Source organism: Moschus berezovskii, chromosome 17 (genome assembly GCF_049115385.1).
Source record: "Moschus berezovskii isolate FMDL1 chromosome 17, NW_MosBer_1.0, whole genome shotgun sequence".
NCBI classification, from domain to species: domain Eukaryota; kingdom Metazoa; phylum Chordata; class Mammalia; order Artiodactyla; family Moschidae; genus Moschus; species Moschus berezovskii.
The window spans coordinates 46,427,188-46,454,711 of record NC_142476.1 but is presented as its reverse complement, the minus strand read 5'-3'; the positions used below and the strand labels follow the sequence as shown (position 1 = coordinate 46,454,711).

General features: G+C 44.4%; 1 protein-coding gene across 4 annotated transcripts in view; it reads right to left on the bottom strand.

Annotated features, from left to right (window-relative positions):
• Positions 1-27,524, bottom strand: part of CAMTA1 (calmodulin binding transcription activator 1) — a 989,569-nt gene that overhangs the window by 22,178 nt on the left and 939,867 nt on the right. For 3 of the 4 annotated variants that reach the window (XM_088845426.1, XM_088845425.1, XM_088845428.1), the window contains 8 exons: positions 12,869-13,020; positions 7,090-7,286; positions 6,639-6,717; positions 6,074-6,389; positions 5,126-5,652; positions 2,101-2,288; positions 1,362-1,608; positions 217-288 (listed from right to left, as the gene is read on the bottom strand). In XM_088845426.1, coding sequence (XP_088701552.1) covers positions 217-288; positions 1,362-1,608; positions 2,101-2,288; positions 5,126-5,652; positions 6,074-6,389; positions 6,639-6,717; positions 7,090-7,286; positions 12,869-13,020 — 1,778 coding nt within the window. Of the gene's footprint in view, positions 1-216; positions 289-1,361; positions 1,609-2,100; positions 2,289-5,125; positions 5,653-6,073; positions 6,390-6,638; positions 6,718-7,089; positions 7,287-12,868; positions 13,021-22,398; positions 22,516-27,524 lie in introns of all 4 variants that reach the window. The other variant, XM_088845427.1, reaches the window with a different exon arrangement.

Here is a 27,524-nt window from a genome sequence, read left to right as displayed (position 1 = left end):
AAAATTATTTTGTGGCAGTAGTTGCAGGTGATTTTTTGTTTGTTTTTTCTTTTTTTTCCTCTTTTGGAACATTTTCCTCTGGTCTTTAACCAAGGTGATTTGAAGCCAGTCTTTGGGTCAGGCATCAGACGCTGTGCTCTCTGCCAAACATCACATGGGACTCCCCATGCCTGTTTGGATGCTGTGTGGGTAGGACGCATTCACAAGCTGGCTCACCTGTTTATATTTTCTGTAACAACGCTGAATGACAGCTGCTGCCACTTCCTGCTGCTCCCGTAAGGGTCGGCCCTTCAGGGGAAAGCAAGGCAAGAAAAGAAAAAAATGATACAGTAGAAGAAATGCAGCTTTCCCAAGACTTCAATGGAATGACCACTCATTTCACTGACTTTCTCAGAACTGAGACCCGAGGTTTACCAAAGTACGACAAGTTAATATCAGGATAAATTAAGAAAAATGAATTTATAGAATACCTCTCTGGCTATTCTAGCTTCTAAACAGAACTATCATATTTGGATGTTAGAAGGCCCAAACAACAGTCAAAGGATTTAAAGAACTAGGTATTGTGCTCTTTGTCCTTATAAGTTGCTGCTCTGCTCTGTCCTTTCTAACACCAAGTCCTCTACTTCTGGGTCAAAAATTGATGACTTATAACACCTCCCTGTTGTTGCTGTTTAGTCGCTAAGACATGTTCAACTTTGCGACATGATGGACTACAGCATGCTAAGCTTTCCTGTCCTTCACTATCTCTCAGATTTTGCTCAGACTCATGTCCAGGGAGGTCAAAGACTCCTCTGAGAAACTGTGGAAGGCTCTGGACCTTGCCCACCAAAAACACACATACAGACACTTCACCATAAAATTTTAGGAGTTCATGGGCAGCCAACAATCAGTCTCCAGGCCTCCAGCCAGAAACCCCTGCTCCAGGTCATACGTTCCTTGTGGCAGACATGTCAACTTTGTATTAACTAAATAATGAATATCTATTATTACCCTGACGGTAAGTTCAGACGGTAATAACCATCGCATTACTGGTCAGTTTTATTCCACTCACGTTTCTGACAATTCTTAATAATCTTATGTGACCTAATTATAGAATCTTTATTTCAAATTATAAACTCAGAGAAAAAAAGAAATGGCATATATTTCAGTTTGAATGATTCTGACTTTTCCCTGATCACAAAAGGACTCTATTGTCTGTTTGTTTGTTTTTTTTTTTAAAGAAGTTCTTTATTTTTGGCTGCAAAGCATATGAGATCTTAGTTCCCTGACTAGGGATTGAACCCTCACCCCCCTGCAGTGGTAGGGCAGAGTCTTAACCCCTGGATCACCAAGAAGTCCCCAGGACTCTTGTTGTCTTTTACCTTGTATTTCCGGAAAGCTGTCTGGACAAGCCTGGCCGCTTCGTAGAGTTCTCTCTGTTCGTGATCAGACAGGGTCAGCTGAGCAAATTCATTCTCTACCTTCTCACTGGTGGATGCACTCAGGAACTCAGACCAGTCTGCTGCAGAGGGAAGGCTGGGCTTCTCAAAAGTTATTTCACTGACTGGTGAGCCTACAGGGCTCAAGCTGGTATTAGAAGAAGGGGTGAGAGGCTCATTATATGCACTTCTGAAACAAAAGAAGACATGAGGGAGAGAGGCTGGTGATTAGTCTGCAGGATTCATCACACATTGGTCAAAGAGACAAGATGGTACCCACTGTGGACCATGAAGGATACACCTCTACTCAGTCCAGAGAGATGCTAAGGAGACTCCGGGTGTCCTTCAGTTAGTAACTTCAATCTGAGCACCTGTTATGAGTTCAGTACTGGGCTAAGTACTAAACCCAGTAAGTCCACTATCCAACTGTGAAGCTTCAATTGAACTGGGGAGAACATGCCATGACACATTATCTCCTACACTCTGCCACGGGAAGAAAAATCACAGCAGAGGTGAGGAAGAAAGAGGTCCTTGAAAGAGGCAATGGAATCCATCCTAATGCTTCCTTCCTCCCTTGAAAAGGGCATCCACTACCCATATCTCCTCAGATCCAGTGGGTCTCCTGCGCCTCCAGGTAAATCCAGGAACTTGCCCTGGGGAGACGCCCCTGGACTTTACTGACCTGATCTGGGCAGCATTTGGCAGATGGTCTACGTCAGCCAGGTAACCAGCCAGCCAGCTCATGGTACTGCTAATGGTGGCCGCATCTGTCCTTTCCAACACCGGGGACTCCATGGGCACAAAGTTCTCCTGCTTGATCCGCTCAGGTGTGGCTTCAATGATGTGTTCTGCCAAGGTCATCATGTTCACCTGGAACCCGGAGGTCACAGAGCACTCAGGTTAGGATGGGGCCCTAGAAATCAGCCAGGCCTACCTCCCGCCCACTACCTGGGAAAGAGAAATGAAGGAGGGTAAGCTTACATGTCAGTCCAGTACCCTCTGATATTATCTAAAGATTTTACATGATTCGCTCACGTATGCTGAGATCCCAGATCTGAGGATCTCTAAAAATCAGCTCGGTCCAAAACCTTAAGTCTTTGAGAATATCTGGCTTATGCCTACTTTCTACTCTCAGCTAGGATCAACTGATTAAGGATACTAAGGCCTGGGCAGTTCTAGAGGACGTGGTCATGTAATTATAGTGATATCGCTGGTTATGTGACCACTTGTTCTTGTTGTTTAGCTGCTGAATCGTGTCTGACTCTTTATGACCTCCATGGACTGCAGCCCTCCAGGCTTCTCTGTCCATGGGATTTCCCAGGCAAGAATACTTGAGTGTGTTCCCACCTGACCACTATGTCCCCCCACTTTGTCCTGCCCAGAGAACCCTAGTTTTGCAGAAAGCAGCAAACAGCCAAAGCCCAGGGGACAGCTGGTGACTAAGACAAGCCACCTGTCCTGATCCTCCTCTCAGTTCCCACCTTCCTGCACCAAGGCGGGGATCTTGACCAGCCTCTGGACAAGGAGACTATACACAAGTCTGCTGGGAGAGATGTGGGCAGAGCTTCTGCTTTTCCCGGTGAAAGGTGCCGATGCACCAGGCCCTACCCCTCTTCTCCTGCTCTGACCACAGCCGAGCTCGAGAAGTCACATTATGATCAGAAAGCAACAGGAGTGAAGAGAAAAGCCAAAAGAATAGAAAAAAAAAAAAAATCCAGGTCTCTGATGGCATAACTGAGGCACCAAACCTCTGGACTTGTACAAGAAAAAGAAATCACGTTCTTATTAAACCACTGAAGTCAGGGTCGCTGATACGAGCATCCCAAAATAAATTCCTAACAGATTCATTTAGGAAACCTCGCAACGAGTCTGGAGCAGATCTATTCAATTAGAATCAGAGATATGAGCTTGGTTTTAAAAGTTTTCTTGCACATCTCTTGAAAATGGAAGTTGAAATACAGCAGTTTTTAAGTGAACTGAAAATGTTCAGAAAGGATCTATACAAAATCTATACAAAAATGATTAAATGTTTATCTTCATGTGTGAACCTCATGAAGATTATGCTGACTGAAAGAAGCCAGACACAGAATGTGACAGTTTATGATTCTATTTATATAACATTTCTAGAAGCAAAATTCTAGGCAGAGAAATCAGATCCATAGGACTAGAATGGGAACAGAGGTTGATTGCAAAGGGGTACAGGGAACTTCTGTGGGGGGAAGGAAGTGTCCTAAATGGGACTTTTGTGATAACTGTGAATTTTGTACAAACTCACAAACGATCATTATAGTGAACACTTAAAAATGAATGAATTTATGGTATGTAAGTTATACCCCAATAAAACTGTTAAAAAATACTTATCTTGGGTAATTTTCGATATTGTCAACAAAAATTGTAACAGGAATACAAATGAAAACATTTAGGGAAGAAATACCACAGCTTTTCTTCTTCTTCTATATTGACCATCTTGATTGGTGACTCAAACAGGAGGAAGTAAGTCCTACCTTGATTCTTTTCCCATGAAAGTATTAAAAAGTGGAATTTCTGGAGACCAAAGGTTATAACTATCTGTAATCACTCCTCTCCCACATCCCCTATTTTATAAAACTGTGTTAGTATAAGGACACATTAACATTGTAAGTGCAATACTCTGAGATACCAAGTAGATGATTTCTTAATGTGATAGCTACAAAAGGCAATGGAATTTAAACGATCTTTAGGGCTTTTTATTCAAATGACATTGGGTTTTTATTAAAATTCTCTTTGGGTTCTAATATATGAGCAGTTTTCACAAGTGTGCATGGATATCTCAGAACAATGATATGTATATTTACCACATTTTTATTCAAACATCTACATAATTATATAATCATATATTAAGTATACTAAATCAAAACTTTCTAATTGTATTCTCAATTTTTTTCATTTTCTCTTCACATGTACCTCAGCTGACAACTTTTGAGATAGTGGCGTTAGTGTCATAATATGATTGTGGTTCTGGTACCACATTTCTTTGTATTTATTTGCTTTAATATTTAGAAACTATGTTAGGTGCACAATGGTTCATTATGGTCCTATCTTTTTGATAAATTGTATATATATAATATTTGCCTTAATTATGCTTTTTGTCTGTTTTCTTTTATACTCTTTTGTCTGTTATATCTTCACCCGTCAGTTCATTTTCATCCTTTCTGTTTCATTTCAATTCTGTCTTTTACAAGTAGTATATAATACACTTTGCTTCTTTTTATCCAGTCTGAGAATCTTTTAATAGAATTAACAGTTTCCAAAGTGGGAATGACTCATGTTTGCAAGTATTCCTATAATATTATGTTTCAGAGTATTATTTTTGTTGTTGCTTTTTTTTTTTTCCTTATTACCAATTCCTGAACTTTTCCCAAGTGAGCCAAATTTTCTTTCTCCCCCCTTTAAGTGACTTAGAAACCCTGAGCCTGTTTTGACACTATCTACTAACTTGACATTTCTAATAAGCATATTTCAGTCCCTGGTTTTCAGGCCCAGTTCAAAATGTTTGATTCACGAGTGGCCCAAGTGAAGAAGACAGTCCACCAGTCTAATACATAAGCCCAGACTTTGAACCAGTCACTGGTGATAAAATGACAAGACCTCTAAGAAACTGGCAGTAAAGATCAAGGAAGTGCAGGTGGATGGACCAGTCCCTGCAAGCTTACCTTCTCCATGCTCACCTGTATGTCATCCATGGGCTGTGAGCACTCCTCACTCTCTGTACCATCACGGTAGGACCCCAGCTCGGTGTTCACCACCTCTCTGTTAGCCATCATCAAGACACTCATTGGTTCCCGTGGACGCACCTGTGAAGGTGCTGCATCCTTGCCTACACTGGTCCCCTTCGGATTTCCAGTCACCTGTACTGTAGACACACCAATGTAAAGATCTTTGGGGTTCCACTTTACTACCGGCTGGGATGCAGAGGCGTGGAGGAATCCTGCAGTCTCTGGAGTGGGAGGGGAGATCTCCCGGCTGTAGTCCCTCAATCCTTCACTGGGGCTGATTGTCTCGGGGACAGGCTGCTTAGAACTAGGGCTCTGCTTCCTGATATTTGGCTGTTCCAGACTCAGTGCAGTGGACAGCAGCTTCTCCTGCCTTGCCTGGAAGTACTCGGGGTTCAATTTATGCTTTTTGGGAGCTGGATAATCTTTGTGGCTCTCACTGCTGTAGTAATTAGAGGGTTCAGACCGAGGTCTTCTCAGCTCTGAAAAGTACAGTAGAAAGGACAGTCAGGACAGGTGGTACAGTGAGGAATGCTAAAGAATTAACACGTTCTCTATGCCTGAGAGACACGGAGTGCAAAGCCAGAACTCAAGACACATCCCTGACGTTTACATATTCCCCAGCAGTATATACTGTATTCAAATAATCCTCCTCCAAAATCTGTAGTTCTTTCTCCCATTAACATAGTGTTTTTTCCCTCAGTTTTGGGGGTGGGATGGGTGAGTGGGGTTGGGGGATGCACTAGGCATTCTAACAGCTAAAAGGAAAATTAGAAACACTAAAAAGAAAACCCCAAACCCTTAAACGTATGTGAACATCCTACGGACTTTTCCGAGGGTAGTGGCATGACAGCAAAAGGGGAATCCGCCAAGTACTGAGATGTCACCATTTAGGATTCTTACCTGGGTTGGTACTTGCGATGACAGTGACTCCTTTGGGTATTTCTGGGGAGTTGATGGCTTCGCTGTGCCACTGGCTCACCCAGCTCTCTGTGCTGGGCTCGTCGCCTGCAGGACAGTGGATTCTGGGGTTCTGTCCTAGCTGAGCCTGCTCATCCCTCTGCAGGTGCTCCAGACACTCTGCTAACTTCACGTGACCCCGTGACCTGGCGATTCCCAAAGGCAGCCTTCCTAGAGAGTCTGGAATAGAGATGGCCCGACGGTCCCACTTGTACAGCACGACAGCTGCTTCCAAGTGCCCGAGAGCACACGCCCACATCTGAAAAAACAGAGAGACAGAGCGCGCTTCCTCAATATGAGTTAAAAAAACAATCCTATTTGACTTCTGCCACTGCTGCCAATTGACAAATTGGTCCTTGGCAGCAATCTCAATGGTGCCATAAAACATTTCCGTTACAAAGTGGCTCCGATAGATGTCATGTATCAACAAGGGTGAACACAAAGGGAGCCAGGCATATCCCTATGCCAGCCCAGAACAGTTTGGGGAATAAATGAACCCATTTCTTACTAGAGGAGTACAGGAGAAGTGGTCCACGTTCAAGGGGTCAACCTCCAGTTCCAAGTCAATGCTGTCTGCATGCTTTGTGCTGAAACAGATAGCATCACAAATTACTGCACAGAGAATCAATGTTAAAAAATACCACAACATTATAAAACCCACAGAGAGGAAACCAAAGTGGGCAGCCAACATTCCTGATGGGAAGAAACAAAGTCCCGGGTTTCCTAGGTGGTTTGGATGCTCTGTTTTGCCAGGGGCCAGGAGGAAATGAAAAGTCCACAGTTTACTTTAACATCTCACTCAGTACTTCTTGGGCAGAAGTTCACAGACTTTGTGGAACTGTCCTCAGAGAGACTCCTTTGCTGTGAGGATTCCACACCCGCTGAATGGCCAGATTTCCACCCACTGGTGGACACTAGGAGGAGTGCCTGCTGATGGGTGAGGAGGACACCGGCCTTACCGCCACTTGATGAGGGTCTGGATGAGGGTGGCGTAACCCTGGGCAGCGGCCAGGTGGAGGAGGGTCATCCCACGGAAAGTCTTTGAGTGGATCAGATGCTTGGACTTGGCCCAGCAGGCTCGGCTCATCATCTTCTCACACACGACAACCACTCGGCTCTCAAAGCAGCTGCCCAGCGTCCCGGGGCCGGACGCACACTGTAATGAGACAGCACATGTTCTGATGACCGGAGGCCCAAAGGCCCACGACCATGTCAGCCTTCGGACGCCAGAGGGGGAACAAACTTTTTGTGATTAGCAATTGAAAACAGGGGGCACAAAACTGAAGATAAGGAGACACCATGAAAGGGAGACAGAACGTGCTGAATCCAGCTTAGTGGCACACCCACAGCCGGGCACACAGGAATCTTCCGCCACTCTAAGGGCATCGGAGTCTGTCTACTGCAGCTGACAGTCTGATTGTGAACTCCATGCTGATCTAGTTCAGGGAAAGCATATACTATAAAACAACAAACAAAAATGTGGTCTAGCCTCCCAGGTGATGTAATTAAACACTGTAGACAGGAAACCGGCAGAGGAAAGCGAAGCAGGTAACTTTCTTAATGCTTCTACGGAAGGGGGACTGCAGGGGGGGGAGGTACTGCCTGGACTGCTGACTCCCCAGCTCCTTCTGGATGAGGACTGTCACCTGGGGATTTTTCTCCCTAAATAAGAACTTTAAAATACCCAATGATATATTTGCAACTGCATGGATGGACCTTACAGGCGTTCAGTGAAATAAGTCAGAGAGAAAGACAGGTACTATATAATGCATGTCACTTATATGTGGAATCGTAAACAAAAACCAAACACCCACACACAGAAAGCCTTCTCGACTTCACGGATCCTGAGAACAGACTAATAGTTCCATGCAGAGGTGGCGGGTAGGAGGTGGGCAAAATAGTGAAGGAGTCAAAAGATGCAAACTTTCAGTTATCAAATGAATAAGTCCTGGGGATGTCATGTACAGTATGGCAACCAAAGTTAATAACACTAAACTGCATATTTGAAAGTTGCTAATAGAGCATATCTTAAAGGTTCTCATCACAAGGAAAAAAAATTATAAGTATGATGACAGAATTTAACTAGGTTTATCATGGTGATCATCTGGCAATGTACACAAATGATTAATCATTCTGGCATACACCTGAAACTAATACGATGTAATAGGTCAGCTATAGCTCAACTGAAAAAATAAATTTAAAAAATTCAGGAATAATCCAGTCCTTTATAGAAAGCCAAAAGGAAACTGGGGAAGGCATTAGAGACTTCCAAATTCAAGTGTTCTTACAGTACTAACAACAACAGAGGCTATGGGAAAGAGAAATTCACTCATTTTAACCACCTGGCTTTCTTCTCTCTTTGTTGTAAGGAAGTTGTACAAGAAGAAAAATACAATCAAAGTTAGTAACCTCAACAGCTTATCTGAGTCTCTGTGATAGGTTTTTTTTTTAATGAAATTTTGTTCAGAATCCCCAGCATCTAAACAAATGACATTTTACTAGACTCAAATACCATCTGTGCTTGTCTACAATATTTTCTTTTTAAACATTTTTTATTGGGGTGTGTATTTTATTGGGGTATATTTTATTGTTTTACAATGTGGCATTAGCTTCTGCTGCACTATGAAGTGAATCATCTGTATGTTTATATATATATCCTCTCTGTGACAATTTTATGTTTCACACCCTCTCTCCCAAACAAATGACACTCTGGTCCAATCCTCATTTCTGGTGTTTTTTTTTAAGATTTTTTTTGATGTGGACTATTTAAATCTTTATTGGATTTTTTTCAATATTGCTTCTGTTTTATTGTTTTGGTTTTTTGGCCAAGAGGCATACAGGATCTTAGTTTCTTGACCAGGGATCAAACCTGCACCCCCAGCAGTGGAAGGTGAAGTCTTTTTTTTTTTTTTCCATGTACCATGGCACTCCATCACATTTAATAAAAATTAGAAGATTAGGGAAATTAGTTTCCCCTAAAGTCAGGAACAAGACAAGGGTGCCCACTCTCCCCATTACTATTCAACATAGTTTTGGAAGTTTTGGCCACAGCAATCAGAGCAGAAAAAGACATAAAGGGAATTCAAATAGGAAAAGAAGAAATAAAACTCTCACTGTTTGCAGATGACATGATCCTCTACACAGAAAACCCTAAAGACTCTACCAGAAAACTACTAGAGCTAATCAATGAATATAGTAAAGTTGCAGGATATAAAATCAACACACAGAAATCCCTTGCATTCCTATACACTAATAATGAGAAAATAGAAAGAGAAATTAAGGAAACAATTCCATTCACCATTAAAACGAAAAGAATAAAATACTTAGGAATATACCTACCTAAAGAAACAAAAGACCTGTATATAGAAAACTATAAAACATTGGTGAAAGAAATCAGAGAGGACACTAATAGATGGAGAAACATACCATGTTCATGGATTGGAAGAATAAATATTGTGAAAATGAATATATTACCTAAAGTAATTTATAAGTTTAATGCAATCCCTATCAAGCTACCAACGGTGTTTTTCACAGAGCTAGAACAAATAATTTCACAATTTGTATGGAAATACAAAAAGCCTCGCATAGCCAAAGCAATCTTGAGAAAGAAGAATGGAACTGGGGGAATCAACCTGCCGGACTTTAGGCTCTACTACAAAGCCACAGTCAACAAGACAGTATGGTACTGGCATAAAGACAGAAATATAGATCAATGGAACAAAATAGAAAGCCCAGAGATAAATCCATGCACCTATGGACACCTTATCTTTGACAAGGGAGGCAAGAATATTCAATGGAGAAAAGATAATCTCTTTAACAAGTGGTGCTGGGAAAACTGGTCAACCACTTGTAAAAGAGTGAAACTAGAACACTCCCTAACACCATACACAAAAATAAACTCAAAATGGATTAAAGATCTAAATGTAAGACCAGAAACTATAAAACTCCTAGAGGAGAACATAGGCAAAACACTCTCTGACATAAGTCACAGCAGGATCCTCCATGACCCACCTCCCAGAATATCGGAAATAAAAGCAAAAATAAACAAATGGGACCTAATTAAAATTAAAAGCTTCTTCACAGCAAAGGAAACTATAAGCAAGGTGAAAAGACAGCCTTCAGAATGGGAGAAAATAATAGCAAATGAAGCAACTGATAAAGGATTAATCTCAAAAATATACAAGCAACTCCTGCAGCTCAATTCCAGAAAAATAAACGACCCAATCAAAAAATGGGCTAAAGAACTAAACAGACATTTCTCCAAAGAAGACATACAGATGGCTAACAAACACATGAAAAGATGCTCAACATCACTCATAATTAGAGAAATGCAAATTTAAACCACAATGAGGTATCATTTCACACCAGTCAGAATGGCTGCTATCCAAAAGTCTACATGCAATAAATGCTGGAGAGGGTGTGGAGAAAAGGGAACCCTCTTACACAGTTGGTGGGAATGCAAACTAGTACAGCCACTATGGAGAACAGTGTGGAGATTCCTTAAAAAACTGGAAATAGAACTGCCATACAATCCAGCAATCCCACTCCTGGGCATACACACCGAGGAAACCAGAATTGAAAGAGACACATGTACCCCAATGTTCATCGCAGCACTGTTTATAATAGCCAGGACATGGAAGCAACCTAGATGTCCATCCGCAGAAGAATGGATAAGAAAGCTGTGGTACATTTACACAATGGAGTACTACTCAGCGATTAAAAAGAATACATTTGAATTAGTTCTAATGAGGTGGACGAAACTGGAGCCTATTATACAAAGCGAAGTAAGCCAGAAACAAAAACACCAATACAGTATATTAACACATATATATAGAATATAGCAAGAGGATAACGATAACCCTGTATATGAGGCAACAGCAGAGACTTGGATGTGTGGAGCAGTCTTTTGGACTCTGTGGGAGAGGGTGAGGGTGGGATGATGTGGGAGAATGGATTGAAACATGTATATGTGAAACGAATCTGACATGGTTGGGGGCTCCCCACCTCAACACTCTGTGGATTTAAGAGGCCATTTCTTCCAGAAGTGTATAAATTAGCGTGGGATAGAACCTGCATGCTGAATTTACTAATTAAGAAATGAGAAACCAAAACTATGAAGGTGAAGTCTTAACCATTGGACCACCAGGGAGGTCCTGTCTCTGGTTATTATTTTAAGTTATTTTGTCCAGTAACGAACCCCATGAGATACTGTTGTTCCTCACTGTTTTTTTTTTTTAAATCTGGAAAACAAATGCCTATAAAAAAATTTCTAAACACCCAGAAAATGGCTATAATGTTACCCTCACTAGAAATGTCATGACATGTTAGAGGAATGTAGTCAGGCAACCCTGACCTGCTGCAGAATGGCCTTGACTCAAGGCAGGGCTGCTCTGTATACACCAGGCAGACGCATTCGGGACACGTGGCAGTCACCAGGTAAGGAACAAAAGGAATTGGTTTTTTGCATTGACAAGACCAGCTACATCTCTATCACATAAAGTGGACAGTTTTCCTTGACACCAACTTAAATTGATGAAAGCGTATTCAGTAGGGGCCAAATAGCTGAGCTATATAATGGACATTACACTCCAATCCCTTTCTGTACCCTTTGTCAGTGAAAGAAAAAGGGCTTTGTGGGACTCTCTTATTTTAGCCATGAGATAACATAGTAAACAATGTTTACTTTTTTTTTTATAAAACAGTTGTATCAGGTAAACAAGAAGTCTTAATATTTTACTTTGTGCCAAGTCTTTCCTTGTCCATTGGTTTCTGAAGACAGGTGAGAAATAAGAAAATTTTCCAAAAAAGATTGATATTTTTGGGAGGGTGGTGGTACCTTGTGCTTTGTTTTCATCTATTACTAAAAATATTACTAACACTTGATATTTACAAGTCTCATGAAACTCAAAATGTTCACTTACAAATGTGATTGTTCAGAGAAAATCATCATCTTGAAGGGAAAGAGGGAGAATTATTTGAGAGTTTTAGGTAATGGCTCAGTGGGGAAGGTGATAAACACCATCGGTCCCTCTACCTTTATTCTAGAGTCTCCTGGAAAAAAAAAATGTCTACCTAGGAGACTTTCCCAAAATGAAGCTCCTACAAGAAATTGATATAAAACTCTCAAGACTACTGGGACTCTAGTATTTGGTGATTTCCCTGCACCTGACAACACTAATTCATCTATCACGGAATTGATGAAAAAGCATCTGTGACAATGACAGAATGCATAACACTGTTCTGTTGTTCTTTACTGAAAAAGCACAAACACAGTTTCTCTGGGCCCTTTTCCGATTGAACTCCCGGAGTTTATAAAAGTCTTATGAATTACTGAATTCAATTACGGTTTCTATTTATACTTAAGATAGAGATAGAACACAAGATACAAAATAGGTTCTAATTGGACTCTGAGCCCAGCAGATCTGAGTCACCGTTTGGCCTCTGTCCTGTTGCTGGATGCCGTCCCTCCTGCTGGCAGGTAACTGCAGTGACTTCTGAGATCAGTAGGTGATTTAAGGCTTAGGGAGGTGAACAACTGAGAAGGCCCACAGTACAAGGCTTCTTCCCTGCTGAACAGACTTAAATACTCAGGAGCACAAGGACTACAGAGCAACCCGCCCTGCCTTTTGCCTCATCCAGGAAGCACATCAGCAGAAGGGAAGGGACTTGTGATCGACTGCCTCACTCCTCAATGAAACATGAAATGTCAGGAAGGCGGTGGTCCTCAGGGACTTGTACCTGGGCTTGGCTTCCTCCGTTGCTGCTCCCTGTGCCCCCTCCACTGCTGCCTCCTCCACTCCCCTGCTTGTGCTGCTGAGACCCGGTCATCTCTGCCATCCTCCTCTCCATCTGCTCCAGCCGCTCCAGGATGGACATCCTGAACTGGTTATCTAGGGCAGAACAAGGAAGGGTGAGGTTGTGTTCCAGAAGAAGGGGCATTAACCCGTGGTCCAGTTCAGCCTGTAGGATGGACATCCAAGACGATCACCAACTCAACCAGATCACCTGGGTTTGTCCAGGCTGGTGACAACCCTGACACCTCACACAAGACCATAGCCGCTACCACAGTCCAAGTTCTCAATGAAAGGAAAAGAAAACCCCTTTCTGTCAAGGTCCTAGTTTCAGCTTCCAGGACCCCATTTCTTTGTCAAATTCCCCAGTGGAAACCCTGAAGGGAGATCTAGCAGACAGGCCCCTAGAGCAAACAAATGAACACAATTTAAATTGGTGGAGGAAAGCAATCATTGGGACTTCCCTGGTGGTCCAGTGGTAAAGGATTTGCCTGGCAATGCAGGGGATGCTGGTTCAATCCCTGACTGGGAACTAAGATCCCACAGGCTGTGGACCAACTGAGCCTGTATGCCACAACTAGAGCGCCCCTGCATCGCACTGAAATATCCCACATGGAGCAATCAAGATCCCTTGTGCTGCAGTGAGGACCTGACACAGCCAAATAAACAAATAAAATAAAAGTTCAAGTTCTTCATTTAAAAATAAGAAAGCAAGCGATCACTGTGAGAAAGAAGAATATACACAAACCTGCACACATATAGTTACATATATATATATATATTTTAAAGTCATATCAGTTTTACCCAAACACTGAAAAAAAAAAATTTATTTTCTGATCCAGGCTCTAGCTGCAAACACACACACACATAGGACAGCTGGGGTGAGGTAAGAGCTATGCAAAGCCCTGAGGCAGAATGTTCAAGAAGCAGAAGCCATAAGGCTGGACCACACCTGAGAGGACAGATGAAGTTAGAGAGGTGAGTAAGGGCCAGACAGGATAATAGTTACATAACTCTGAGCAAACTCTTTGGTGCCTCAGTTTCCTTAACTCTTAAATGGGCATAGTAACAGTCCTTATCTCCAAGGGTTGCTGAGAAAATTTAACGAATTAACAGATTTGTTAATACTCAGGATATGGTTAAGTCCCAGACAAGGGTGCCAGCCATCAGCATCATCTTGTGGCAAGGGAATAAAATACCTTGGGAAATTGATCAACCTGACGTGAAGGCACTAATTTCAAAACACAGCCATCTGAATCAAGAAAAGGAGTACCCTGGAAAATAAATGTTTTATCAGCTTCCCTTGTCATCCAGATTGTCAGTCCTGACGTGAGGGAGTAAACAGTACTGCTCCCCAACTAAACCTGTGCATACGACAACTGAACCCAAGTGCGGTGACCACTGAAACCCACAGTCCAGGAGCCCGTGCTCCACGTCGAGAGAAGACACAGCAATGAGAACCCTGCATACTGCAACTAGCGAAAAGCCCCCACAGCAACACAGACCCGGCACAACAAAACAGGGCAGAGGGAACACTCCGTGCACTACTCACCCATGAAATAACTTTACAAACATTGACCCGTGAACCCTCATGACCGTCAGGTGAGTCAGTCTGCTGTCCTCACCTTAAAGACCAAGCTACTGAGGCATTCGTGCATGCAAATGGCATCTGACTCTTTGCGACCCCACGTACTGTAGCCTGCCAGATTCCTCTGCTCATGGGATTTCCCGGGCAAGAATACTGGAGTGGGTTGCCATCTTCTACTCCAGGGGATCCTCCCAACCCAGGGATTGAACCCATGTCTCCTAGGTCTCCTGCATTGGCAGGTGGGTTCTTTACTAATAAGCCACCTGGGAAGCTTGACTAAGACATGAGAAGACACTTTATCGGTCTCTATGACTCAGAGCTTTGGGCACCAGGTGCTAAAATCAGGAAGGGAAAGTCATGGGAAGAGAAGACGCACCAGAGTTAGCTGATCCTACCCCAGGGAACAGAACTTTTTTCTCAAAGTCAAAAGGTAGTAAGCACCTGTTTCGGGGCAAGTTTTCAATACTGAATGTCAAATTGATCTCACTTTCCTAAACCACAGAAGCAGGATGAGGAAGACTGCTTTGCAAGAATCGTGGTATTATTTTCTTAGTAAGCTATTTCCAGGAACACCACCAAAGGAAAAGCCTCCCTCTTTAAAAGAGAAAGGTGACATCTTTCCCCCCAATTTCATATAGACTGACAAACTCTGAGACCCCTCTAAGCATCTCAGTGGCATGGTCACAGATGGGGGCTCAACCTTGAATGAATATCTGCTTGTGATGCACGGGACATAGCTTGTCATCCTGGGATCACTTATGGGAAACTTCTGAGCTGGTCCCAGAACCCTTTCTCTGTGCCCTCTCCACTAGAAAATGGGAATTTTGCAGAATGCAGCACTCCTCCATCTGAAGCCAACAGAAGACAAAGAATTTTAAAAGACCGTGAACTCAAGCAGAGCAGTAACTATCCTTCAGGTATGTTTTTAAACTCTCCTTGCTTCCTCCTGATCCTGCCAGCCAGATAACCACCCAACTCTGAACGCATGCAGAGAGCCTCACGCAGACCACCGAACCAGCTTAAATATCCTGAAGGTTTCTTCTGCCAGCCTGCAAATCTTGTGTCTCTTGAGTATGTGTTCAGAATCTTTTCGCTTCTTTTGGAGCTTGGTTTGCACTGGTCTGGATCACGGCGGCCAAGATTAACATGCCATGTCATGCCAACAGGGAGAAGGGCACAGGGCATGACACGTGGCTGTGCTCTGCCTGTCGAGGTGGTTCTGCTTCAGCCGCACTGGTGACAGTGCAGGCGGCCCTGGTTTGCACCCCCAGCCCATCCTCTGTCCAAGCCCCTGCCAATGCAGCTGCCTGGCAAAACCGAATGACCCTGAAATCCCACTCCTGGGTACGTACCCAGGGAAAAACATGATTCACAAGGATACATGCACTCCAGTGTTCACTGCACCACTGTTTACAATAACCAAGACATGGAAGCAAACTAAATGTCCATCAACAGAGGGATGCATAAAGAAGATGTACATATATATATACAATGGAATATTTTACTCAGCCATTAAAAGGAATGAAGTAACGCCATTTGGAGCAACATGGATGGACCTAGAGAATATCATACTGAGTGAAGTAAGTCAGACAGAGAACGAAAAATATCATATGACCTCTCTTACGTGTGGAACCTAAAAAGAAATTATACAAATGAACTTGCTTACAAAACAGAAAGACCTGCAGACTTAGAAAAATACGAACTTACGGTTGCTGGAGGGAAGGGATAGTTAGGGAGTTTGGGATGGTCATGCACACACTGCTATATTCAAAATGGATAACCAACAAGAACCTATTGTATAGCGCAGTTTGGGGGAGAATGGATACGTGTATGCTGAATCCCTTCCCTGTTCATCTGAAACTATCACAACATTGTTAATCAGTTAAAACCCAGTAAAAATAAAAAGTTTAAATTTAAAAAATATATATATTAAGGTTGGGGAAAAAAACACTAAGTCACCAGTGCCCTGTCTGCCCCAGGGGTCACTGGCTCCTGCTCCCAGACTGCGTGTCCAGTTCCAGCCCCACAGTGGACTGTGCAGTCAGCTCTTACACGTTATCAAGCTGCTCTAAGAAGCACTTAGTGAAGATACTCAGGAGCAGTAATTTACCTCTTAAGAAAACTGTATCATGCAGAATGGCATCGCTGAGCCTACTGACTCCAAATGGGGAGGTGGTGATGATTAAAACTAGAAAAAATTGAGCTGGCATCCTGGAGCATCAGGACCATGGTACCCCGTGGACCAGGAATCAGATCACACTTCCTTCATCATAAGATGATGGTCTACACCTCTCCATGACTGGCAAGTCAAGAGCAACGTGATGCTAGCTTTGGCTTTATAGCTTTATTAATTAAACCTTTATTGTAAGATACTCAGCAAATTCAGAACTATCTCTCATGTTAATTGTGTTGCTGTTGTTGGCTAGTCATTCAGTTATGTCTGCCTCTCTGTGACCCCATGGACTGCAGCATGCCAGGCTTCCCTGTCCTTCACTGTCTCCCAGAGTTTGCTCAAACTCATGTCCACTGAGTCAGTGATGCCATCCAACCATCTCATCTGCTATTGCCCTGTTCTCCTCCTGTGTTCGATCTTTCCCAGCATCAGGATCTTTTCCAATGAATTGGCTCTTCACATCAGGTGGCCAAAATATTGGAGCTTCAGCATCAGTATTTCCTGTGACTATTCAGGGCTGATTTCCTTTAGTATTGACTGGTTTGAAATCCTTGCAGTCCAAGCAACTCTCGAGTCTTCTCCAGCATCACAAATTGAAAGCATCAATTCTTCAGCACTCAGCCTTCTTTATGATCTAACTCTCATATCCACACATGACTACTAGAAAAACCATAGCTTTGCCTATACAGACCTCTGTCAGCAAAGTGATGTCTCTGCTTCTTAATATGCTATCTAGGTTTGTCATAGCTCTCCTTCCAAAGAGCAAGCATATACATCTTAATTGTGTATTACTGGATAAAGGTAATAAAATTACTTAGAAGCAAAAGACTTCTGATTAAAAACTAGTTATAGATCCACTTCAGTTCAGTTCAGTTCAGTCGCTCAGTCGTGTCCGACTCTTTGCGACCCCATGAATCACAGCACGCCAGGCCTCCCTGTCCATCACCAACTCCCGGAGTTCACTCAAACTCATGTCCATCGAGTCGGTGATGCCATTCAGCCATCTCATTCTCTGTCGTCCCTGTCGCCTCCCACCCCCAATCACTCTGAGCATTAGAACCTTTTCCAGTGAGTCAACTCGTTGCATGAGGTGGCCAAAGCCACTTATTCATGTGCAAATATTTACGGAGCACCTACTGGGTACCATGAAATTAAAAGACGCTTGCTCCTTGGAAGAAAAGTTGTGACCAACCTAGACAGGATATTAAAAAGCAGAGACATTATTTTGCCAACAAAGGTCCGTCTAGTTAAAACTATGTTTTTTTCCAGTAGTCATGTATGGATATGAGAGTTGGACTATACAGAAATCTAAGTGCCAAAGAATTGATGCTTTTGAGCTGTGGTGTTGGAGAAGACTCTTCAGGGTCCCTTGGACTGCAAGGAGATCCAACCAGTCCATCCTAAAGGAAATCAGTCCTGAATATTCACTGGAAGGACTGATGCTGAAGCTGAAACTCCAACACTTTGGCCACCTGATGTGAAGAAGTGACTCACTGGAAACGACCCTGATGCTGGGAAAAACTGAAGGCAGGAGGAGAAGGGGACGACAGGATGAGATGGTTGGATGGCATCACCAACTCAATGTACATGAGCTTGAGTAAACGCCGCAAGTTGGTGATTACAGGGAGGCCTGGCGTGCTGCAGTCCATGGGGTTGCAAAGAGTCGGACACAGCTGAGTGACTGAACTGAACTGAACTGACTGGGTACCAGGTACTGGGGGATGCCTTAGTGAAGAGATCCCTGTCTTTCTCTGTTGAGCAACAAATAATTTCCGCAGCCTGAGAGCACCTGAGTTGTTGAATTAACACGGTGTGGGGGCAGGGAGGAGAGAAAAATGTGCAGATGGAGGGGGCTGATGAGGTCTGCCCTCGCCTCATCCAGGATGTTTCAAACAAAGCCAATGGTGATTCAGTTCTGAGGGGTTGCAAGCCCCTGTCCTTGGGACAGTTTGAGTGAAGTGATCAGACCGCTCCCTCAGGAGACCCCAGCTGCATGGAGAGCAAGCCGAGAGCGCATGTTTCCTGGAGCATGTGAGCCTCCAGGGGTGTGTGCTTCTGCTCAGCCCAGTGGTTTTTGGATGTCAGCAGGCAACAGAATCACCTGGAGGGCTTCTTGGTGAGCACAATGCCCAGTATTTTTTGGTGTTGGGTTTCTAAAACATTTATTTATTTATCTTTGGCTCTGCTGAATCTTTGTTGTTATGTGGGCTTTTCTCTAGGTGTGGAGATCGGGGGCTACTCTCACTTGTGGTTCATGGGCTCTACGGCACCACTTGGGCTTCAGTAATTGTGGAACACGGGCTCAACAGTTGTGGCTCCCAGACTCTGCAGCACAGGCTCAACAGCTGTGGGGCGTGGGCTTAGCTGCTCCATGGCATGTGGGATCTTTCCCCATCAGGGATCGAACCTGTGTCTCCTGCATTGGCAGGTGCATTCTTTACCACTGAGTCACCAGGGAAGCCCCTGGGTGTTGGTATTGATGCTGGTTTTGGTGTTAGTAGGCTTAGGTGAGCCCAGATGTTGCATTTCAAGTAAGTTCTCAGGCGATGCTCTGGTTTGGGATCACATCTTGAGGACTGCTGCTCTAAGACCCCATCCTCCCTCCACAGGATGAACCCTCTCTCTGCCCAGTGTTTGTTAAAGAAAGACCCCAGGACCACCTGCTCCAGCAGAGACACAGGTTCCCACCCAAGGTGGACACATGAAATGTCACCTCCTGTACATCATGCAGGGGTGCCCAATGGTTTAGTGATAAAGAACCTGTCTGCTTTGCAGGAGCCATGGGTTTGGTCCCTGGGTCAGGAAGATCCCCTGGAGAAGGAAATGGCAACCCACTCCAATATCCTAGCCTGAAGAATCCCATGGACAGAGGAGCCTGGCGGGCTACAGTCCATGGGGTCGCAAAGAGTCGGACACAACTGAAGCAACTGTGCACGCATGCACATACATCATGGCGGATCCCTCCACACGGGCTCCAACAGCATCAGCTGCACATCTTCTCAAGCACACGGCCAATTCACACCTGACAACACTTGAAAATGATTTAAAATACACCTCCTTGCCCTACTTTCTGCAACTAATCAGGCACTACTTTCTCAACCTCACCAAACCTTACCTCTTCATTGCTCTCTCCTCTCTCAGTGGGATGTCTTCCCAGGTGTGTTTTTGTCTCCTGCTTTTCTCTAAAGCAGTTTATTTACTTGGATGGCTTCAGGGGATGAGATGGTTCAAATGCCATGCAGCAATTCCTTCCCACTACATTCAAGACACGTGCACCCACCTACCTGTACCCCAGATGAAAGATAAATGATGCTGATGGCTTTGTAGCCAGTCTGTCTCACAATTCATTCCAAGCCTCTTCATGAGCCTGTCCGACCTGTTTTTTTGTTTGCTTGTTTTAGCGGAAGCAGCATTTCTAGACTAAGCCGCGATGGGAGAGTAGAAAAAACACTGGAGTTGAGAGAAGGGCTACAGGTTTAATCCTGTCACCGTGTGACTTTGGAAAAATTACGATCACTTTGCATCTCAATTTTCTCATCCGTAAAATGAGAATATCACTATTTATCTTATTGTTGCCTATGAGGATGATGAAACAAAGTAAACTTTTTAAAAAGTGGTCAGATTCTCTTAAGTCTGAATTATTACTGGGGCTTCCCAGGTGGCTCAGATGGTAAAGAATCTGCCTGCAATGCAAGAGACACAGGTTCAATCCCTGGGTCAGGAAGATCCCCTGCAGGAGGAAATGGCAACCCACTCCAGTATGCCTGCCTAGAGAATTCCATGGACAGAAGGGCCTGATGGGCTACAGTCCAGGGGGTCGCAAGAGTCAGACATGACTTAGCACTTACACCACCACCAATTAACATTTACCTAAAATTTATAAACAATACCAAAGTTTTAAACACACACACACACTTCATGAAGTCAGACACCCACAGTACGTTCCAGGTTCAGGTTTGTGATTTGCTGCGGTCAGAGTGAAGAACCCGAAGTGTCTGGGCATCTAGTGAAAGGAACCGGCTGTGTCAGGAACCAACAACCACCCAGACTCAGGCTCTCCGGGTCCAGCCACACCTACTGTCACCTGCAGATTCTGTACAACTCACTTTAAATCTGGGAACCAAATGTATTCTCACATTGAGCAACACAACGTGAAGCAATTTCTGACTTTATATCAGATAATCTAGTTTAAAAAACCTTGACTCCCTCCCCTGTGACCCACAAAGTAAAACGTCCGGTGTTTGGCAGGAAATGGGTCTTTGCCAACAGCCTCGGGCAATTGTTTAGGGGTCCTCTCATGCTCACTGGTCTCCAAAGCGACCAGGAATATCATATGCTTTGGGGTCTTGGGGTGATGCCCATCTTTCTCCATATCCACTTGACGACCTTCTTATTTTTCAGAGTGTAGCTCAAACATCCTTTCAGAATTATTATTCGTAGCTATCACTGAGCATCTACATGGGCTAGACATTCCACAGGTTTTATTTTTAGTCCTGGAAACAACTCTGATTTTCCTCTCCCATTTACAGATGGGGAAGCTGAGGCTCTGAAAATGTGTTATTTACCCAAGGTCACGAGCATCAGCACAGGGACTTGAGCACAGGTTAGGCTCTGAACCCACTTCCTAGTCCATCCAGGAAGCCTCCATGTCCTGCTCTGTGTCCTGAGAGCATTCAGCAGATGAACCTGTAGTTCTTTATTTATCTGGCTGCATTGGGTCTTACTAGGGTACTTGGAATCTTCCATTCTGCATGTGGCTGAGTTGCCCCAAGACATGTGTGATCTTAGTTACCCGACCAGAGACTGAACCCAAGTCCCAGGCACTACAAGGCAGATTCTTCTTTCTCTCTTAAGTTTTTTGTTTTTTTTTTTTTTTAATATTTTTAGTTTTTTAAATTAATTTAATTTAAAGAATTTTTTAAAAAATGTATGGCTGCACTGGGTCTTTCTCTAGCTGCGGCAAGCAGGGGCCACTCTCCAGTCGCAGTTCAAGGGCTTCTCACTGTGGTGGCTTTTCCTATTGCAGAGCGTGGGCTCCGGGCTCGTGGGCTTCGGCAGCTGCAGCACACAGATCCAGCAGTTGTGGCACTCAGGCTTAGCTGCTCCATGGCATGTGGAATCCTGCCGGCCCAGGGACTGAACCTGTGTCCTCTGCATGGCAAGGCAGATGCCTAACCACCGGACCACCAGGGAAGTCCCTATAGGTACTTTCTCACATGTACCATTTCTTCCACAGCGAGCTTTCTGCAAGTCTCGTACCCTTGGTACCAGATCCAGAGTGGGTATACCCAGTCGGCGGGAAGGCGTATCATGTTCTAATTTAAGCTCCTTCAGAAGCCAAACTGATGGATGAGGTCAGCCAAACTCTTGAACGAGGGCTCCAAATGACCTCTACTCTCCACAGTGGGCTCCAGGGGGCTTTACACCCACTAGCCCATTTTATCCCTTATTCCCAGGGAGAGAAAAAGCGTTCAAAATGACTGAAGCCCAGTGGAACTGTTGTGCAAGCACATGAGAAAGCTCTAGGTGTTTACCTGGATGGCTGCCCTTTCCTTGGGGCTCAGGTAAGGAAGTTACATAAATGCCATGTGTTGGTGCAAGACTCTGGCAGAAAAGCTGAGGAAGACCTGACTTCTCCATAGACACAAGCCAGGATTTCACGCAATGTCACTTTCCTTTATCCACTGAGATTCCCGTTATCAATACGGATCCTCACCTTTCAGGTATTCCCACTTTCCCCAGGGAAATGAAGTATTTGGATCATGGTGCCTGGCAGCACACCTTGATGAAGGGACTGCCTCTAGGTAGTTACACAAGTGCTTAACAGGTTTAGCTGTTGGAGAAACGGGACATTTTTACTGTGAGACCAAAGAGATATTTTCGAGAACAGCCTCAGAAAGTGGGCATGGATTTGCACCAGCCTGAAAATCAGCAAACGAATAACATCTGCAACCCCGAGAGCTTGTTATGACAACTGCTCGACCCAGGCCACCTCTGGTCTCACTGCCAGAGCAGGAGAGAAAGTTTTGCCTTGGCAGGTAAATGAATGAAGGCGCGATCATCAAATACCATCTGCTATTTTAAAACACGTTATTTGTGGCTCTGGCGCACATGTGCCCTCTGGTTGCTATTTGGACCGGGGACCAGAGGCCGTGTCTCCTGTTCTGTGGCCAGCCCTTGGCCATGCTGGCAGGAAGGGCTGCTGAAGCATAAGGAGGCATGACTCCAGCTATTTCTGTAGAGAACTGTAACTACCGCTGAGGAAGCCGCCTGCATTGTGCAGGGGAGCTCAGAAGGACGGGAAACACGAGGTCGCTTAATTCCTTCCCAGAATCGAGGGGCGGCCAGAGTGCCCAGAACGGCTCCTCCCAGGCGAGCTGCTGAAGACGTCCAAGTGCAGGGGTGAGGCCCGCCTGGAGATAAGGCACAAGCTGTACCACTCTGATTTTCCAAAGCAACGGCTAAATTTAGCCTTAGGAAAACTGCCTTCCTCCACTTCTTCACAACTCCCCAACTCTATTGACCAAGACGTCAGAAACGGACGTCAGCAAGCCTTCTTAAGACCATCTTCATTGGCCGGGATGGGGGACTTGGATTTCTTCCTGGTCTATGGTTCACACTGCTCACAAAGTCAGAGTCTCAGGTGCAACAGGGAAAAAACCCTTTAAGCTGATAAAAAGCGATGAGATGAACTTATGAGGGGTGCAAAACCAACCTACAAGGATTTCTCCTTTGAAAATTTTCAGTGCAAGGTGGGCAAAGAGGCCCAGCCTCTATCCTCTAAACACACAAAAGCTCAGTGGAACCCAAGGAGCTCAGCTGGATCATGACATGGCATCCAGAGTGTAAGAGCACCCGGATTATGCAGGAGCCAACCTCGTTGTCAATCAAAGAGCAAAGCAACTGCAGTTCAAGGCAGCAGAACGGCAGCTAATGAGCATGAGAGCAAAGGAGATGGGAACTCCGACAGACTCGCCACCTACCTTCATCGAGTCTACAAAAGAGGAGGCTTGCTAATGTCCCCCAAAGCACCACATTTGGAGGCCACTGCCTCAACAGGTTCACTGAAAATGAGAACTACTGCTACACACACTACACGCACGATACGTACAGATTGAGACATTCTAGCAATGGAAGGGGCAATGGAGGAAACCACTGACACCAATGGGATATTTTTTTTCCAATTATAAAATGCAGTTTATTAAAAAGTTAAAGCTGATACGAAAATATTTCTTTCCTAATACATGTCTTAAAATTATATTAAACTTTAAAGGGAACCACTATGCAAAATTTTTAACTTTTTATTTTGTATTGGAGTAGACCTGATTAACAATGCTGTGATAATTTCAGGTGGACAGCAGAGCGACTCGACTCAGCCACACATATACATGTATCCATTCTCCCCCAAACTCCCCTGCCATCCAGGATGCCACATAACACTGAGCAGAGTTTCCTGTGCTGTACAGTAGGTCCTTGTTGGTTATTCATTTTAAATATAGCAGTGTGGACATGTCAATTCCAAACTCCCTAACTATCCTTTCTCCCCCATCTTCCTCCCCCCACCCCGCCCCACCCCCGGTAACCATTAGCAATGGGGTCTTTAGAGGGAAAAGATGTCAGGATGTGAATGAGTGCTGAACTTTAAATGTCTTGCCCAGATGAGATGGTAAAGGAAAATCCTGCATTTAAGAACCACAGCTGCCAAGACGGGAACTTGCACAAAACACATAGGAACTGTCAAGGGGCAAGCATCCATTAATTAACTGCCAGCAGGTTGTCCTGGGGTGCCCAGCTGTACCAAAAAAACCACTCCGAGTCCTCAGGGAAGAAGGATGGGGAATCAGGGCCAGAACAGACTCCTGCTTTGAATGTCAGGTGCATACCCCCTGCTGGGCCTCCACTGCCTAGTGCCGGTGTGTCAGGGTCTGAGGGGTGGAACGGTGAACAGCACAACTCAAGTTGTCGTGGTGGCCACCAGGGACACAGAGACCAAATGAGACGCATGTCCTCATTTCCAGAACCGCATCCTGATGGAAACAGAGGGCGACGAAGAGAGACCTCGACAGTTCCACGGGGCCAGCACCTGCCTTAACTCTTCACTCATCTTCCTGAGGCCTGGCACACAGTCGGCCCCAGATAAACATTTACTGAACAAGGCACTTGATTTCCTCTGTTCAAAATAGAAAGTGTGAATTTCGAGCAGGACAAGGCAAAGGAGATTGCATAGGACAAAATATTTGTTTCCGTTCATCATTTCCAGGTGACTTTCCTCCAGCCAGGTTATGCAAAGCAGTTCCTTCCTTTCTCTCTTCCCTAATCCCATCAAACAGGTTGGGGACCAGGCATGTGAAAACAAACAAACTAACTGAGCCAGACACATAATGCTTTTGCCTTAGCAGCAGTGCTCCACGGCAAGGTTGGGGGACAGAGATGCTGGGGGGAAAAGTCGAATATGCAATAAAGAAGAAAACTCTGCAAATGAGAAGTGTTACAAGGTACCTGGGCAAAGGTTTTTGCTTTTGTTTTGTTTTCTAAGAAGTCCTGGCTGCTTCTAGAGAACGCTGCTAATCACAAGAGATGTTGTTTGCCCTGAGTTTCTGGTGATTTTCTGTATCTGAGTGAAACACCGTGCACTGTGCATCCGGGATTCTAGTTGAAAGAAGCCTCTCGCTCTTTCCAACTCACTCCCCACACACTGCTTAGAGCTGCCGCCGCCGCAGAGCTTTCTCCCGGGGCTAACTGTAGGAATGCCGACGTCTGCAAGCTATCCTGCGACCTCGTGAGAGAGTTTAAGTCCAAGGTGTTCCACAAACACACATTTTTTTAAACTCTGGATTCTACAGAGAACTCAAAAGTGTACTAACTACAGCATTTTTTTTTCTACAATGCCATAAGATTCTGTAAAACTCTGGGATAAATATAGACGAAGAGGTCCTTTTCAAATCAATTGACTGAAATGTCTATATATTAAAAGAAATAGCTATACTGCTTTAAAATACTGGATGTATTTTTTAAAAAGGTCAAAACAGATAAAATGATCTAAAGATACTGTTTTACAATTTATCATAGGTCTTTCTGACAAATAGAGAAATCATTTTAAAGATCAAAGTTATACCACTTTAACCATTTTATTCCAAAATAAAATACTTCTCCAAGGGAACCACCAGACCCATAGAAAAATTTTAACCAGTAAGCTCCTTTATTCAGCACTGTTGTGATCCCTATGAGGACCATTTTATGTCCTGGCTCCAGAAAAAAAGTGAAAATAAGTGAAAGTGTTAGTTTCTTAGCTGTGTCTGACTCTTTGGGACCCCATGGACTGGGGTAGCCTGCCAGGCTCCTCTGTCCACAGGATTCTCCAGGTGAGAATACTGGAGTGAGTTGCCATTTCCTTCTCACTGCTTAGAAACGCATCAAGGGCTGCTCTCCTGTGTCTGCAGGCTACTCACTTCCACACTTTTTGAGTTTGGGGGGTGCTGATACTATTTGATATTACTGGGTTGGCCAAGAACTTCTTGGTTTTCCCATAAGCACATAGAAAAAAACCCAAACAAACTTTTTGGCCAACCCAATACATCTTCCATCAGCACTCTATCCCTAGACTCGAGTCATCTTCAAATTTTTACAAATTCCAAATGATCGAGGGCTTAATGAATGTATTAGTGAGGCCACTATTCAAACATCCCCTGGATTAGGTGGAAAAGCTAAAACCTTATGGCACTTTTCACTAAACGGGGATGCAATAGTTGTCAGGTTATCTTGCTGTCCTCGTGGACCTCTCCAAATCGGGCTTCTTTCATCATCCTACAGGGGTGGCTCAGTGACAAAGAATCCGCCTGCCATGCAGGAGACTTGGGTTTGATTCCTGGTCCAGGAAGACCCCCTGGAGGAGGGCATGGCAGCCCACTCCAATCTTCTTGCCTTGGGAAATCCCATGGACAAGTAGAACCTGGTGGGCTACAGTCCATGGGGTTGCAAAGAGTTGGACACAACTTAGCGACTAAACAACAACAAAAATCATCCCACTCCGAGTAGAGCTGGTCTAAAGGTTCAGGGAGCAGTTAATGATGGAACAAAAGGTGCTGCTGCTGCTGCTGCTAAGTCACTTCAGTCGTGTCCGACTCTGTGTGACCCCATAGACGGAAGCCCACCAGGCTCCCCCGTCCCTGGGATTTTCCAGGCAAGAACACTGGAGTGGGTTGCCATTTCCTTCTCCATGGGAGCTAACTCTACTACACACCCGTCAGAAATCCATGACTATGTCCCCCTCTCTTTTTCTTCCTTGCTTCTTCCCTTTCCCTGGTCTCCCTTCCCTGCCTTCACCTATCCCCCCTACCCGAACCTCTCTAACTCCTTCCCTCCCTCCCTTAACCTGGATCCAGGCATGTCTCTTTGAGATGACTGATAAAAACACTTATGCTTAACGAGATTAGGGAAAATGGAGATTCATGAAAAGAGGAAACAGTGGCTGACTTTATTTTGGGAGGCTCCAAAATCACTGCAGATGGTGACTGCAGCCATGAAATTAAAAGACATTTACTCCTTGGAAGGAAAGTTATGACCAACCTAGACAGCATATTAAAAAGAAGAGATACTACTTTGCCAACAAAGGTCCGTCTAGTCAAGGCTATGGTTTTTCCAGTGGTCATGTATGGATGTGAGAGTTGGACTGTGAAGAAAGCTGAGTGCCGAAGAATTGATGTTTTTGAACTGTGGTGTTGGAGAAGACTCTTGAGAGTCCCTTGGACTGCAAGGAGATCCAACCAGTCCATTCTAAAGGAGATCAGTCCTGGGTGTTCATTGGAAGGACTGATTCTGAGGCCAAAACTCCAATACTTTGGC